Below are 16,781 nucleotides of genomic sequence, written 5' to 3'. Positions count from 1 at the left end.
TAAATAACATAAAGAATTAGGTAGTTGTGAAGTCTTTATACTTGTCATAATATTTTTATTTGTAATATTTATTATTATTATTTATATTTATTATAAGGAACGTGTGATTCATGAGAGAGGGTTTCGATTAGGTTTAAATAAGCCCTGAAACCATTTTTAACACCCTGGTAACACCTCATAGTGCGAGGTAATTTTCTAAGATGCCAAAGTTATTATTGTAACTGGTGGACCGTAAAACTGAAAAACATTTGCTTCTTTTTATTTGTTTTTATTTTTTGAAAGCCTTCAAGCAACAAAATATCACAGACCAGTGGATCTCAACCACAACGAGGCCTTAAGACAGGATATCTGCGGGGTCTTAAAAAGTCTTAAATCTACTGAAATGTTGTGTTGTAGGTCTTAAATCTTTTTTAACAGGTCCTAATTGTCGTTGTTTATGTATTGCTAACCAATCTGGCCATGGAGATCCATACAATCACCAACAATCCCAATCTCAATAAAACTTTTAACTTTTTATTTACAAATAGCATTTCATTACTTTCCTTACAGAAACATTTGCTTAAAAGTTCTCCATTTATTTACTGCTGAAGATACTGACCTGACCTATATTTTTTTATTATTAAAATATTATTATTGTGGACTGAAGATGTTTTGTTCTATTCTTTGTAAGAGTTATAGGGTTTTCGAATGGATACATTTAAAAATTTATATAATAATATTTTCTAACTGGGATATTGGGAAAAAAGTATCATATGAATAATCCCTGTATAAGTCTAAAATTTTATTCATAATGGTCTTTAAAATATCTTAAAAAGTCTTAAATTTAACTTGCTGAAACCTGCAGAAACCCTGTAAGATTGCTTAAAATTATTTAATGTAATCCAAAACATGCATAAGCTAATAATAATAATAACAATAATACATTTTATTTAAAGGCACCTTTCTGGCAACTTGAGGACATTGTACAATAAAACAAGAGCAATAAAACAACAAGTTAATAATAAAAAAATATACACAGCAATAGTGCAGATAAAATTAATTAATTAATCTTAAATAAGTGGGGTTTTAGTCTTGATTTGAATAGTGTAAGAGAATTAATGTTTCTGATGGCAGGTGGTAGTGAGTTCCAAAGCTGCGGAGCAGAGCGGCTGAATGCTCTGTTCCCCATAGACGAGCAGAAGGAACAGACAGAAGTGGAGGGAGGAAGAGGATCGCAGGGTGCGAGAAGGAACAGAAATGTGGATGAGGGGTGAGATTTTGGATAGCTTTGAATGTTAACATCAACTTTTAAAATCAATTCGAAAATTAACTGAAGCTGCTGCAGAACAGGGCTGATGTGATAAGAAGAAGGGGTTTTGGTGATGATATGGGCAGCTGAGTTCTGGACCAACTGAAGCTTACGGAGGGATTTATAAGTGAGACCAAAGAGAAGGGAGTTGCAGTAATCTAAACGAGATGTGACAAGGCTATGGACGAGAATATAATTTGGCCATGGTGCTCTACCGGAAAAAGGTGGTCTGCCAGCTCCAGGTTAGAGGAAATCCTTACCATCTCCAGGTTGGAGGAGTTCAAGTATCTTGGGGTTTTGTTTAGGAGTGAGGGAAGAATGGAAGGTGAGAAAGACAGGCAGATTGGTGCAGCGGCAGCAGTAATATGGTCAATGTATCGATCCGTTGTGGTGAAGGAGCTGAGCCAAAAGGCAAAGCTCTCGATTTACTAGTCAATCTAAGTTCCTACTCTAACCTATGGTCATGAGCTTTTGAGATCTCAAGGACAAGATCTCGAATACAAGCGGCTGAAATGAGTTTCCTTCACAGGGTGGAAGAGCGCACCCTTACAGGTAGGGTGAGTAGCTCTGACACCCGGGAGGAGCTTGGAGTAGAGCCGCTGCTCCTCCACATCGAGAGAAGTCAGCTGAGGTGGCTCGAGCATCCGTTTCGGATGCCTCCTGGACGCCTACCTAGGTAGGTGTTTCAGGCATGTCCCTCCGGGAGGAGGCCTCGGGGAAGACCCAGGACACACTGGAGGGACTATGTCTCTAGGCTGGCCTGGGAACACCTCGTGATCCCCCTGGAGGGGCTGGAGAAAGTGTCTGGGGATAAGTAAGTCTGGGGTTCTCTATCAAGACTGCTGCCCAAGCGACCCGAAAAAGCGAACGAAAATGACATGATATATTGTTTTTCTGCAATATATAATGCGATATGAATACATTTTCACCAGATAGTTTTAATAAAATACAATACCTTAATTTACACTGACTTGGGCTTATTCTGGGTGTGAATCATACATAAAATGTAATAAAAGCATAGATAAATGAATAATAACAGAGCAAAGAATAACATTTAAATTTACAGTGTTTCATGTGGAGCCAAACAGGTGAATAAATTGAATAAAATAACACTATTCGTCAATGTATGAATAGTTAAATACATTTTTATTTAAGTTAGAAACTAAATATTTTTGTCGCTGAATGCAGTCACAGGCCTTAAGAACACAAGCAGATGATAAACTTTCACTCTATTATGGTTCATCTCCATCAAATAAATTGTTAGCAAAATTATGGCTCAAATATAATGTCAACATGTAAACTCAACATTGCATATCCTGCGATGTGACTATTGTGGATGTGCACATTGTGATATCGATGCTGAAACGATATATTGTGCATTCCTAAGAACCACTGTCATAACATTTAGGATTCAAAAACCCAGAACAACTACATAGATGTGCTAAAATAACACAACAGCTGCATATCACAACATCAAAAGCTTCAAACACTGTAGAAAATGTGTAATAATATAAACATACGACAAACTCCTCACAACAATATAGCAATGCACTAAGAACTGTAAAGAACACTAAAAAGTAATACTCAAAATGACTAAATCGCTAAAACACGCTAAAATGATTTATCAACACACTAAAACCTACTACGATCATACACCTAGTAGCACAAACCACACAAAAAGCACACAAAACATAGATCACTACATACTAAGAATGATTTAAGTAGCCAAAATCTGCATAACAGCACACTAAAATATTTTAGCAATGCACTAAAACCCGCTATGAACACCTTAGCAGTTATGGAATTAAGGTAACTGGATAAAAGCACACTAAAAATTACTCAAATCACTATGGTAATGCAATAATAATAATAGCTAGCTAAGCAATGAACTTCTTGCAACTACTTTAAAAGAGATGAAACTTTAGAAACCACGTAAAACCAAAGTAAGCCTTTCTCATATCACCTTTAGAAACTGCATAGCAAGAGGGTAAAAATAGCAAAGCAAAGACTAACCAAAGACACTTTGTAGCACAATAAAATAGATGAAATTCTAGTAACCATATAAAAGACACACTTGACATTACTCATATGACGCTAGTAACAGCATAGCAACGCATTAAGTATAAATTAGCAATACCAGTCTGATCTTACAAGGAAACATAAGTACTTTACGTTTGTCAGTGTAGTGGCTAATTTGTACAAAAATGTAGTCATTTACAGTAAATTGTACTATTGAGATCGTACGAATTCATACGAATTAGCCACTAGTTCAAAAAGTTACGAATTGCCATGAGATTGTGTTGGCAATACCCTAAAACTACTATTAGTGCACTAACATTTTTTAGTTTTGCACTTTAGTAAAATACCTTAGCAGCAGCCTAGCACTTCTCTAAAAACTAGATGACAACCTACAGTAACCAGCATACACTCAACACCAACAGCTTGGCAATACGCTAAAACCACTTAGCAACCACAGACAACAATTTAAAACTATGGCTAGTTTGGCACAAGTGTATTTCTTCACAAAAGGAAAACTATTTTTGGCCACTTGAGGTTTATTAATGTGAAACTTATTTGTTTGCTGTGTGATTTAAACAATCTAAAACCACCTGCTTATTTGCATGTAGCCTTATTACACTGTATACCCAGCTGAATTAAAAAACAAAACTGTTCCTCTCAATTTCCCAGTGGGGTCATATTTAATTTTAGAGGGGTTTAGCAACTTTTTTTATTTTTTTTTATTTGACTCAGCTGGTCATGCAGATCACATAAAGATCTGTTTTACTAGGTTAGCCTGGGTTAGAGACCATCTAAATCCAGCAACTTTTAGATGAATCCACCTAAGACTAGCAAACCAGCTTGTTTTAGCTCAACCAGCTTAAATCAGCTCATGTGCAGCAAAGGAAACCCATCTTAAACCAGCTCATGACCAGCAAAGAACAAGCTTAAACCAGCTTAAGACCAGCAAAGAACCAGCTTAAAAATCAACAAGTCAGCAAGAACCAACTTAAACCAACTCATGACCAGCAAGAAACATTTTAAGTCGACTCAAGACCAGCTAGAAACATCATAAATCAAGCAAGAACCAGCTTAAATCAACTCAAGACCAGCAAGGACTATCTTAAACCAGCCCAAGATTAGCAAGAACCAACTTAAATCAACTCAGAACCAGCAAGAACCAACTTAAATCAGCTCAAGACTAGCAAGAACCAGCTTAAATGAACTAAAGTCCAGCCATAACTAGCTTAAACTAGCAAATGATGAGCAAGAACCATCTTAAACCAACTTAAGACGATGTTAAACCAACCCAATACCAGCAAGAACCAACTTAAACCAACTCAAGACCAGCAAGAACCATCTTAAAGTCATGATGAGCAAGAACCATCTTAAACCAACGCAAGAGCATCTTACCAGCAGGAACCAGCTTAAATCCACTCAAGTCCAGCCAAAACTAGTTTAACCAGTGAAAGACCAGAAAGAACCAACTTAAACCAACTCAAGACCAGCAAAAACCATCTTAAACAAGCTCATGATGAGCAAGAACCATCCTAAACCAACTTAAGACGATGTTAAACCAATCCAATACCAGCAAGAACCAACTTAAACCAACTCAAGACCAGCAAGGACCATCTTAAACAAAGTCAAGATGAGCAAGAACCATCTTATACAAGCTCATGATGAGCAAGAACCATCTTAAACCAACGCAAGACTATCTTATACCAACCCAATACCAGCAAGAATCAGCTTAATTTAACCTAATACTAGTAAGAACCAACGTAAACCAACTCAAGAAAAGCAAGAACCATCTTGAACCATCTCATGATCAACAATAACCAGTTAAAACCAGCAGCCAAGGGCGCCGTTAAGCAGGGCAAAGTAAGGACTATCTAAAGCAGGTCGCACACCAGAAGCGACGCTCGGCGGCGCGCCGCGCAGCGCCATGTATTTTAGAATTCTAAACATAGGTTTCTATCAGGATACACACACCGGCGCCGCAAGTCGGCGGCTGTCGGCGGCGCCCGGCGACGGCTCAGGACGCAGTTCAGTTTTCAGCCGCGCCACAGAGCGCCATCTGATTAGTTTCATGTTAAATATCATTCGAATGTGCGCGTCTGGTGTGCGATACTTTAATCTGTCATGTACGCGCCGTGTCGCGGCGCCGAGCGGCGCTTCTGGTGTGCGACCTGCTTGAGGGCCTAGTTGGCCCCCAGAGATCTACTTTTTTATTATTGCCAGTACTAGCAGGGGGGCCAATCGTATTTTCCTTCATATGGCCCCAAGGCAGCAGTCATGTGCCAAAGCCTTACCAGTACATGCTGTTGTTGTTCTTTCAGCTGGGTAAAAAGCATAAAAATAGCACATGTGCAGCACTGTAGATTGCTTTGATATGTGCTTTGCTATTGAAATGAAACAAATGTTTATCATGCGAGCATTTTCACACTTCGCCAACAGCAGGACATGACAAGCCACGCTGACAGTTTGAGCGAGCAGAAGTCATGGTCTGCATCTTCACAGAAAGGAAAGGGTGTGAGCTCTCAGTGGTTTCCTCTTGAGTAGTATCTGATGAGTGAAACCAGTAGTGGGTGCGTTGGGTGTGCTCACTTGCTAGGTTTGTGGTCTGCTGAGGCTGAAATAAGGACGAATATGTTGTGCTCGGCTGGTTTTACAGGTGCTTTTGCATCTCATTTCCACGGTTCATAATTTCTCCTCTTTTTGGGGTGTATTTTCTAAAGTTCCCACCGATTAATATCTTTCAAACTTTCCTTTTGCACTATTAGGATACTGAAACCGAAATACTACTTGCTGTTGTGATGTGTGATGTGGTCGATAAAAAAAACAGTTAACGCATATATTTCTGACCTTGCAGTGTGTGCGCGAGCGCGCGCGCGTGTGAAATGATGATCTTGACTGCCTTCATGTGACTACGTTTCCGTTGCTTGCTTGCTTCCGCAATTACTAAAGACATTGCAGAGATGCAGATGTCAAGCACAAGAGAGACCAAGCCAGCAGAACCTCCCCGCAAACCGATGTGATGGTCTTCAGTGAGGTTCACAGAGGAGCGGAGGGCGCGATTCTGGCCACTGGGGTAAGCGCGCGCGTTACACACACTCACGAGATAAACACCAGCGTGTGCATAAAAAAAAAACTGAAAGATTAAGAGTTTAATAGCAGTTTGTCATTTGGGTAACGCTTTGATTCAATATGACTTTCAGTACACTCATTAGTCATTACATTGATATTCGCCTGAGGTAACATGGCGAATCTGACTGGATAAAGCAATATTGTGTATGTTTGTGACGACTGAGGTAAAATATTGTCCTCGCTTTTATGCAGAAGGTCAGTGGTTTCAAAGGGAGTTGAGAGAGCTGCAGAGAGGTCAACCAATTAAAGACAAAATACAGGCTAAATATAAAACAAAAGCCGTATACAACTCAAATTTCGTAGCTTTTTGGTGACTTTTGTGGCGTTTTGCTTCAAGTGTAATTTTAATGGATGTATATGAAGTTATAAGTCTTGATTATAGTATTAACTATGCTTATGTTACACTAAGGCTTTTATCCAGAATGAGTTGTATTATGGTTTTATCTTCAATTGGAAAAGTGTATGCATGCATTACTTGTTAAAATGTTTGTTTAAATAATAAGTTGTAATTTGGAGCTTTTTTATTTGCATAAATAACAAAAAAAGTTTGCCATGTTTCAGACATGACATTTTTTAGACGCAAAATACCCCCTTTTTTAAATCCAGAATTGGTTTTAAAAACCCTGCTTTTTTTTACAACAAATAAAAATATTTGCTATTATGTTTGTTGTAATTTTCTGTGAAAATAAAAACAAAAACCCAATACTAAAATACTAACATTTGTAAAAATCCTGACAATATTTGTATTTGAAAAAAAAAATGGAAATGTGACGTATAAAACAGAATTTTCAGGGCGTCTCTTTTCAATGCTTTATTTTCATATTTCAATTATGTTATTATTACGTTTATGTAGAAGTGAATTTAAAATGCTGTCTAATGCTGTGGCATTTATAAGTTAAAACAAATAAACACTTGATCAATTTCTGACTGTGATGAAGAATCTCAGTCAAACTAATCAGACTTATAACCTTTAGCCTTAAATAACCACCATTCATGGCACATATACCACTAGGAGCTGAAGCCATCTTGTTATATTTACAGCCTGTTCCTAATTTGTACTAATTATAGCAAAAATTCAGTAGGTAGGTACTAACTTTGATTTAGCCTGAACCTATGTAGTTTAACATACATTATATGACCCTGTTATGAACCCATAATGTAAAATAAAGCTCAGCTGTATTTGTTTTGAAAAATCAATAAAACATGGAATGTCTTAAAGTAATAATTGTAGAGTATATTTGAGATTTAATTTATTACATGGTTGGTCTACTCATCTGTAATTAAAATTCAATTCAGCAGCAATCGGAATTGTAGCAACATGTTCAAATGTTCAAAAAATTATCATTTAAATACATTAAAAGACATTGTTACACAAACATTATAAAGTGTCACCAGAAAAAAACAATATATTTGTACATATTGCATAATAAATACACTAAAAATACAACATTTAATGTTAGAATCATGGATGGTCACACACACAAATGAACAAATACACAAACATTCAGCACAAAAAAGTTTCCTTATTAATTAAAATGTCTTGACTAAATACATAAACATAATGTATAAACAGCAACAGAAAAAATAAGAGACCACTTGAAAATTCTCAGAAAATGTTCATCTTTTTATTTCATAAAGTTATGATCAGTGTTGAGGAAAGTTACTTTAGAAAGTAATGCATTACAATATTGAGTTACTCACAAAAGTAGTAACTTGTTGCATTACTTAGTTTCTTTTTATGGAAAGTAATGCGTTATATTACTTTTCAGTTACTTTTGCATTACTTTTTCTGACCTGGTTGAGTCTGGATCTCTTTTAAGTCTGTGCAGTTAACAATACACTGTATAACCTTTATCTACCTTTAAAAAAAACACTTAAAACATTAATGTAGGATAATGTTATCTTTGGAGATCTTCTTGATCCCAGAGCTATATACAGTTGAAGTCAGAATTATTAGCCCCCTGTTTATTTTTCCCCCAATTTCTGTTTAACGGAGAGAAGATTTTTTTTCAACACGTTTCTGAACATAACAGTTTTAATAACTCATCTCTAATAACTGATTTATTTTATCTTTGCCATGATGACAGTAAATAATATTTGACTAGATTTTTTCAAGACACTTATATACAGCTTAAAGTGACATTTAAATGCTTAACTAGGTTAATTAGGTTAACTAGGCAGGTTTTGATGATTAGGCAAGTTATTATATAATGATGGTTTGTTCTGTAGACAATCGAAAAAAATAGCTTAAAGGAGCTAATAATTTTGTCCCTATAATGTTTTTTTAAAAACTAAAACCTGCTTTTATTCTAGCCAAAACAAATAAGACTTTATCCAGAAGAACACATATTTTCAGACATACTGTGAAAGTTTCCTTGCTCTGTTAAACATCATTTGGGAAATATTTTTTAAAATAAACAAAAATTTAAGGAGGGCTAATAATTCTGAATTCAACTATACATGTAAATACAAATTAATGCAAGTTAAAAGCAATGTGTTTGATTTATTGTACTTGTTGTCAATTTTCCATTAGAGAAATGTAAGGCTCTGCCATCATCCTTTCTGTCTGTTCCTGCATTCTCTCATTGCGTGCAGGTTTCAATGTGACTACCTTCATTTTAATTAACCAATTTATTTTTAAAAGCAAATTAACTAAACTAAAAATAACTCTCATTACGTAAAAAAGTAACTTTAGTGTTATTACCTAACTTTTAAAAGTTACTTCAATCATTACTTAGAAATGAAATATTGTTACATAACTCTCCTTACTTGTAATGTGTTTAATTCAATTCATCTTTATCTGGATAGCGCTTTTACAATGTGGATTGTGTCAAAGCAGCTTCACATAGAAGATTATAGTGAATTGAAACAGATCTCATGATCTCAATTGATCTCGATCAGAATTTGCAGGGGGAGGGGGTTCTTCTTTTTTTAAAATAGAGGAGCAATTATCAACACACTGTATAACCTTTATTTACCTTAAAAATAAACCAAAAAATAAATATTATGTAGGATAACATTATCTTCGGAGAACTTCCTGATCCCAGAGCTATACTTGTCGTAAATACAAATTAATGAAAGTTTAAAGCAATGTGTTTCAGAAATTGAAGGGGGGGGGGGGGGGGGGGGGCATCTTATCCTTTCTACTAGAGGAGCTTTGCAATTAACAACACACTAAATAACTTTTATTTACCTTCTTTAAAAAACACATAAAAAATTAATGTAGGACAATGTTCCCAGGGCTATATTTGCCGTAAATACAGAATAATGAACGTTTAAAGCAATGCTTTCCTACTTTTGTACATTTTTGTCAATTTTCCATCGCAGAAATGTAAGGCTCTGGCATCTTCTTTTCTGTTTGTTCCTGCACTCTCTCATTGTCTTCGGGATTTAATGTGACTACCTTCATTTTAATTCACCAATTTATTTTTTAAAAGAAAATCAACTAAACTAAAAAGTAACTTTTATAAAAAAAAAAAAATTAAGAAATTACTTTTAATATTATAACTTAATTTTGAAAATTAATGTGTTGTTTTACCTGTTACTTAGAAAAATAATATTGTTACATAACTCGCCTTGTAATTCGTTACCCCCTAAAAAGTAACTTGTTGTGTTATTTAGTTACTTTTTTGTAAAGTAATACGTCACATTACTTTTGCAAATTTATTTTGCATTACTTTTTATCACCTGGCTAAGGCTTGATCTCTTCCAGAACTTGCAGGGAAGGTTCTTTTTCTTTTTTTACCCCCAACACTCGTTATGGTTTAGAAAGTGTATTCCAAATTCCTGAAAAACAAACAAACAAGTAAATAACACATTATCATTTAAAGCATTGTTGGTCAAAATAAATGATCAGATGTGTATGTGGCTGTGTGCTTGTGTTTCAGTTTTTTTAAGGCTTATATAATCACAAGTTGCATTTAGACACCTAAAACACTTTTATGAAAACACAGCCAGGAATTAAGGTAGACCTCTGCATGAACAAGTTTAATGCAGGCTTTTTAGCCAATCAGATTTGAGTATTCAGGCAGACCTTAGTTCAATTATAAATATATATATATATATATATATATAAACCTGTATTTACATTTGTGGTCTCTTTTATGGTTTATTCATGTCATCAGGATGCTTTATATGCTTTATTCCCTTTCATCACAGTGATCATGTTAAGATGCCGGTGTGCGGTTGCCTGTCCGTCGTGCTCAGTCACGCTGTGGTGCTGCTTATGCTGGTCCTGCATTCAGCTTCAGGACATCCACAGACCTTCCCCTGCAGACTGGTACGTGAGAAAGAGGAAGACTGCACAAAAACTCAGAAACTGTTGTTCTCAAAGCAATTCACTGGAAAGCAAATGATCATAATTCTTGTTATGTGTTAGTTTTCAACTTATTGAAAAATTTCTCAAGAACTTTCAAGAATTTACAGCGGGGGGAAAAAAATGTTGAACACGTCACCGTTTTTCCCAGAAAACATTTTAAAATGATCAGGATGATTGTACAATGTCCTTTTATTCATTCATTCATTCATTCATTCATTTATTCATTTTCTCTTAGGCTTAGTCCCTTTATTAATCCGGGGTTGCCACAGCAGAATGAACTGCCAACGTATCCAGCACGATTTTAAGCAGCGGGTGCCCTACCAGCCACAACCCATCTCTGGGAAAACAATGTGCTTCAAAAATACAAATTAAAAGCAAGTTTTAAAGATGTTTTGACATGGATTAAAGTTCAAAATCAATAATACTAAATTGATTATACTGATCAGTGATCAAATAAGTAAATAAATACAATTAAAGAGGTATATATAATTATTAATTATACTGACTAAATAGTTTCAATGTTAAACAGGCATAACCTTTAGAAATGCACAGGAAAAAATCATAGGTATTTCCCAGACATATTTTCTTGTAAATATCTCAAACAGTAAGAAAAACATATTTCTATTTCTGCTGTTGACTTAAAATTTTCCCCAGATGTCGTTAACAACCAAAGTAATCCACACGAAAAAAGAAAACAGAACTATTTTGTTTAGAAAATAAGTATGTGTAATAAAATGAAACGACAAAAAATAACATATTGAACAAATGAAGAAAGCGAAGTGTAAAAAAAGCATGGAAAGCCCAGACAGCAGCTGAAATCTCTCGGTAGCTAAAAAAAAAGAAAATAAAGCTGCTAGAATAGCCTAACCAATCCCCTGAACTAAATCCAATAGAAAATAAGATCAGAAATTAAGATCAGACTTCATATAAGAGACCCAGAGAATCGTCAAGATTTTTAGACTCTGTTGAAGTATGGGGGGCGACGCAGTGGCGCTGTGGGTAGCACGTTCGCGGGTAGAAGGTCGATGGGTCGCTGGTTCGGCTCAGTTTGCGTTTCTGTGTGGAGTTTGCATGTTCTCCCTGCGTTCGCGTGGGTTTCCTCCGGGTACTCCGGTTTCCCAAAGACATGTGGTACAGGTGAATTGGGCAGGCTAAATTTTCCATAGTGTATGAGTGTGTGTGTGAATGTGTGGATGTTTTCCAGGGATGGGTTGTGGCTGGAAGGGCATCCGCTGCGTAAAAACTTGCTGGATGAGTTGGCGGTTCATTCCGTTGTGGCGGACCCGGATTAATAAAGGGACTAAGCCGACAAGAAAATGAATGAATGAATGAAGTATGGGGGGAAAAATCAAACCTGAACAATGCTTACATTCTCCGTGCCTTGAACCTGTTGTTATGTAAAACAAAGTAATAAATATATTTCAGTAGACAATTTGTCGTTCCATTGGTATTACGCAAGCTAAAAGTTTTGGTCTATTTGTGCATTTGGAGTTTTGCAACTTTTACCAATATCTGGTCACATTTACTGACAGCAGCACCTTTAGAGATATATTTACTAGTAAAAATCCTGATGTGTTCAATACTTATTTTACACACTGATTTTACCCTACCCTGTCCCTTAAAAATGTTGATTTGCGTGTTTTTTTATTATTTTTAGATTTTTTTTCAAATTAATTTGGATGTCATGACAGGAAGGTCATTTTTAGGTTACCTATATAGGCTAATCAGCAAACCACAAGCTATTTCTCTATCTATTTTGATATGCTTTGCAAGTGAAAAGATTTAAATGGGCCCAATGAACTGTAGTGGAAATATTAGTCACATACTGCTACTGTTTAATTTTTTCCATTGTGTGTAAGATTAATCTAAATCAGTCCTTCCTTCTCTTTTCTTTCCACAGATCCAAAGAGTAGCTCTGTGCAGCGGTCGTCAGCTCTCCGTCATACCAGACTGTTTACCACATGAAACTGAGGAGATCTTCTTTGACAGGAACCTTTTGGAAAATCTTCAAGATGGTCTTTCAAGATATCCTTTTCTAAGGATGTTCAGCTGTGCAAACAATCAGCTAATGACGGTGGCTGAGACTGCATTCATTGAATCACATCTTTTAGAAAACCTCAATTTGGCCAACAATGAACTTCATCATGGCCACAAGCAAGTGGCCCAGGCCTTTCGCTCTTTAACCCAACTAAAGACCCTTGATCTTTCGGGGAATGGGCTGTCGGAGGACATGGTGTCTGTACTGGTAGCAAATCTATCCTCACTTGAATCCCTTTACTTGTCCCGGAATGGAATGCAAAGGCTGGATGAGTCCACATTCAGAGACCTCCATCAGCTTAAAGAGCTGAACGTTGAGAGGAACTTACTGTTTGAGATCAGTGGGGCGTTTGATCATATGAAAAAACTCCAGAGGCTGAATTTGGCTTTCAACTGCTTGCCCTGTTTGGTCAACTTTGAGATGACTCAACTGCTGGTCCTAAACGCCAGCCACAATTCCATTGAGTGGTTCATAACCAATCAGAATTTGACTGAAACCTTTCAACTGGAGACGCTGGATCTCTCTGACAACCACTTGCTCTTTTTTCCGTTCCTTCCGACCAACAACCAAATAAGAACTTTGCTGTTGTCCAACAATCGAGTCGGTTTTTATCAACACTTAGCAAATAGCACATCTTCAAACTGGACAACTAGTGTGGACTACTACAACTTAGGGCAAAATATAAGCAACATTACCATGGATCTCTGGAACGAGAACCTTCATGGTAACCTTTCCTCTGTTGAGTTTTTGGACCTGAGTGAAAACAAGGTGAACTATTTCCCTCAGGGATTCATTAAACAGATGCCCCAACTTTACTGGCTGAAGCTCAGAAGTAACTGTTTACAGTCTTTCAGTTTGACTTCAGAAGATCTACCAGTCACCATCTATGAACTAGACGTTAGCCGAAACAGGCTAACTGAGATTAAAGCAAGCCAAACCTCTAAAAACAAGTTAAACAATCTCACGCATCTAAATCTGAGTACTAATGACCTTCAGAACTTCCCACCAATGATTTTTACAAGTCTACCAAATCTTAACACACTAGATCTCAGTCACAACACTGTGGATGTGTGTTATTCATCAAACTACATGGGTTTATCAGGATGTGTCGAGTGGTCCAGTATGGCCTCGCTGAAACAGCTTTACCTTGCCGATTGTAGCATTCAAAATGTGCCATCTTCAGCGTTCAAAGGCACATCCCTAACCCATCTCGAACTTTCCAACAATCCAAACCTACACCTCAAACAGCAATCTCTGAAAGGCCTTGCAAACACTTTGCAGCATTTAGGAATTGGCAACACCGGTCTTCAAGACTTCGACTTTTCTCCGTACACCAACTTGAAATCTTTAAACATCTCTAGAAACTCACTATCAAAACTCCCCGATTCTCTAATGGCATTAAACCTGAAGCTTCTGGACTTGAGGGATAACTCCTTGACAACCATCAAGTCAGAACATGCTAGCTTGTTAGCAAAGAAACTGCAGACTGTTTATATGAACGGAAATGCCTTCAACTGTTGCCATTTAGACTGGTTCAGGACTTTCGGAGAGAACAAAGGCATCCATGTGGCAGACCTCTCTGAGATTACATGTTTGGACTTAAACTACAGACGTCACAAGGTTGTGCTTACGGATGCCGTTTACTGTGGCTTCACCAATAACAACAAGGAGTCTGTTGTGTGGTATATCCTTTTGTTTGTAACAGTCAGTGTTTCCATCATGGGTATTTCTGTTATTTACATGCTCACCTTTAAGCCAAGAATGTTGCCCCGTGTTATTAAAAAGAAATGCTGGAGGCCAACTTCTTATTGAGGCACAGATCTCTACAAAAATAAAGAACTAACATGAGAAATGCTAGTTAAGGATGTGAAGGAAATCAGATGTGATACTAATGTGAAATATTTAGGCCATATTGGTCTGCAAATATGTGAATGTATCTCATTTCATTGACATTAAAGTTCATAAAAGACTTTTATCTGCAGTGATAGTTTGTTAATTTCCATGGGTTCAGTTGGCAAAAGCGTTGTCCAAAGCAACTTAAATGGAGTTAACTTGTTAACAAAGGTTTGGCAGCAGGACCACCCCTCACTTTGCCTCCTTAACCAATCACCTACTCCCTAAAACTTACTTTTAAGGCAGACCAGTTTACTTGAACCCACACTCCTTCCCTTGATTTCCTTGCTTCCCATTAACAATCCGTATAACCTCCTACTAGGTTGAATCGGGGGGTCCAATCACTCTACCAAAAAAACTTTACAGAGATGGTACCCCCACTCTGAGTCTCTGGGCAACATCGTAGTATGCCAGATCAACCTACCTACCTGTTTAATATTTATCCTCTTACTTCCCTTCCCCTTCATCCCACTGTTCCCTTACCATCGCTAAAATAAAGTCTAGCTCAAAGGCCCCGTTTACACTGTCAGGTCTTGATATCCAATTCCGATTTGTTGCCTGTCTATTTACACATTCTTTTAATTGTGACCCATATCCGATTCATGTGTTTGCACTTGCCATACAATTTAAAAAGTCGAACATGTAAAGCGGGTTCTAGCATCTGCGCCACACTAGCCATGATGGAACAGGATGTCTTGCTTTTTGCTCTGCGAAATATGCAAAGTTCGCCCAACTTTAAAATTATTTTGTGGTCGAGTCGGAGGGAAAGGGCCATCGTCGCAGCTTGCGCCTATGGTCTATATATGGTGTCCTCCACCATTCAGAGGAATTTGTGGGTACGAGAGAGATCTCAGAACTGGTGGGAGCAAATTGTGGCGACTGACCACTTTCCTCCTCCATGTTTCCTCTGTTGTTGTTGTTTACCGCGTTGGCGTCTTCCACACACTCTTCCTTCTGTCAAACTATGTCAAAGTACCATAATGTTGCAAGTTTAATGACGTACAAAACAGAATGCCTCAATAAATCCGATCTGCCTTTTTACATGATAGTCACATTGTCACCAATTTATATCTGATTTTTTTTTTTTACAAATGAAGGAAGCCTGAAATCGATCTCTGAATATCGCTGTGCATGTGTTTTTTTCCTGTTTACACAGTCATAGAAAATATTCGATCTGTGTCACCTATGAGCAAAAATTGGGAATTGGGTCACATTTAACTGGCAGTGTAAATGGGGCCTAAGTGTGGCACGGTTCATGAAGGTGAAATTGTATTTAATACATATATATTGTTTTACTGTATGTGTTCCTTAGTGTTTCATATAGTGCATATTTCTTTGTGGTAATATGTAAAATATTAAATCAGGATTAACCGCCATACACTACATTGTTTTTAATGACAGATTACTACACATTTTTTGTTAGGATTAGTTTTAGGGTTAAACAAAATACATTACACTTCAGTACACATTAAATTAAATTTAAAGTGATTTTGTTTGCAGAGCTAGTTTGAAGGGTTGTGGCAAAACTTTTCTTTTATTTAAATTACTTTTTTATATTAACAATTAAAAGTTTTTATACAGTAACAATTGTTTCCAGCCACAAACACCTACAGTAAGTGGTTGTCCTCTATAAATGATGTTTAAAAAATATTTTAGTAATTATTTTGCTTAAAAAAAATCAAATGCAATGCGCTTTAGATTTCCTTCCGGTTTTACTCACTACAAGAAACATCTCATGAGTTTTCTGTTGTATATCAGATGCTCATTTGTGCGTGTGCATGTGTGTAGGTTCGCAGAAGTCGTGCGTTAAAAACAGTTGCTAAAAGAAGCAAAGGAAGCATGAAATTTCCTGTTTTGCTAAGACCTGTAGCAACTGGCCAACTCTCGGTATCACTGAGGGGGATGGCGGTGCTGTGGTTTTGCTCCATGCTTGGTTCTCAGTCAGAGGCACAGAAGGACTTCAAAAATGTATAGAAAATCACATTATCGTTCATCTGAAATATTGCTCCAGTTCTCAGGCTTTTAGACTATGCTAATGCAACTCGAAAAACTGATTCGAAATCCCCAATTAATATAATCAAAGCTCATATAAATTAGTACTA

General features: G+C 36.8%; 1 protein-coding gene across 1 annotated transcript; it reads left to right on the top strand.

The window, feature by feature from the left end:
- Window positions 1–6,252: 6,252 nt before the first annotated feature.
- On the top strand, window positions 6,253–14,756 carry nrros (negative regulator of reactive oxygen species). Its single transcript, NM_001003775.2, is given in 3 exon segments — window positions 6,253–6,374; window positions 10,589–10,709; window positions 12,649–14,756. Coding segments are annotated over 2 exon segments (2,058 nt in total). The 5' UTR covers window positions 6,253–6,374; window positions 10,589–10,601; the 3' UTR covers window positions 14,599–14,756.
- The last annotated feature ends 2,025 nt before the right edge of the window (window positions 14,757–16,781 follow it).

This window comes from Danio rerio, chromosome 24 (genome assembly GCF_052040795.2).
Source record: "Danio rerio strain M-AB ecotype USA chromosome 24, GRCz13ab, whole genome shotgun sequence".
Classification (NCBI taxonomy): domain Eukaryota; kingdom Metazoa; phylum Chordata; class Actinopteri; order Cypriniformes; family Danionidae; genus Danio; species Danio rerio.
This window is presented reverse-complemented; position numbering and strand designations above follow the sequence as displayed.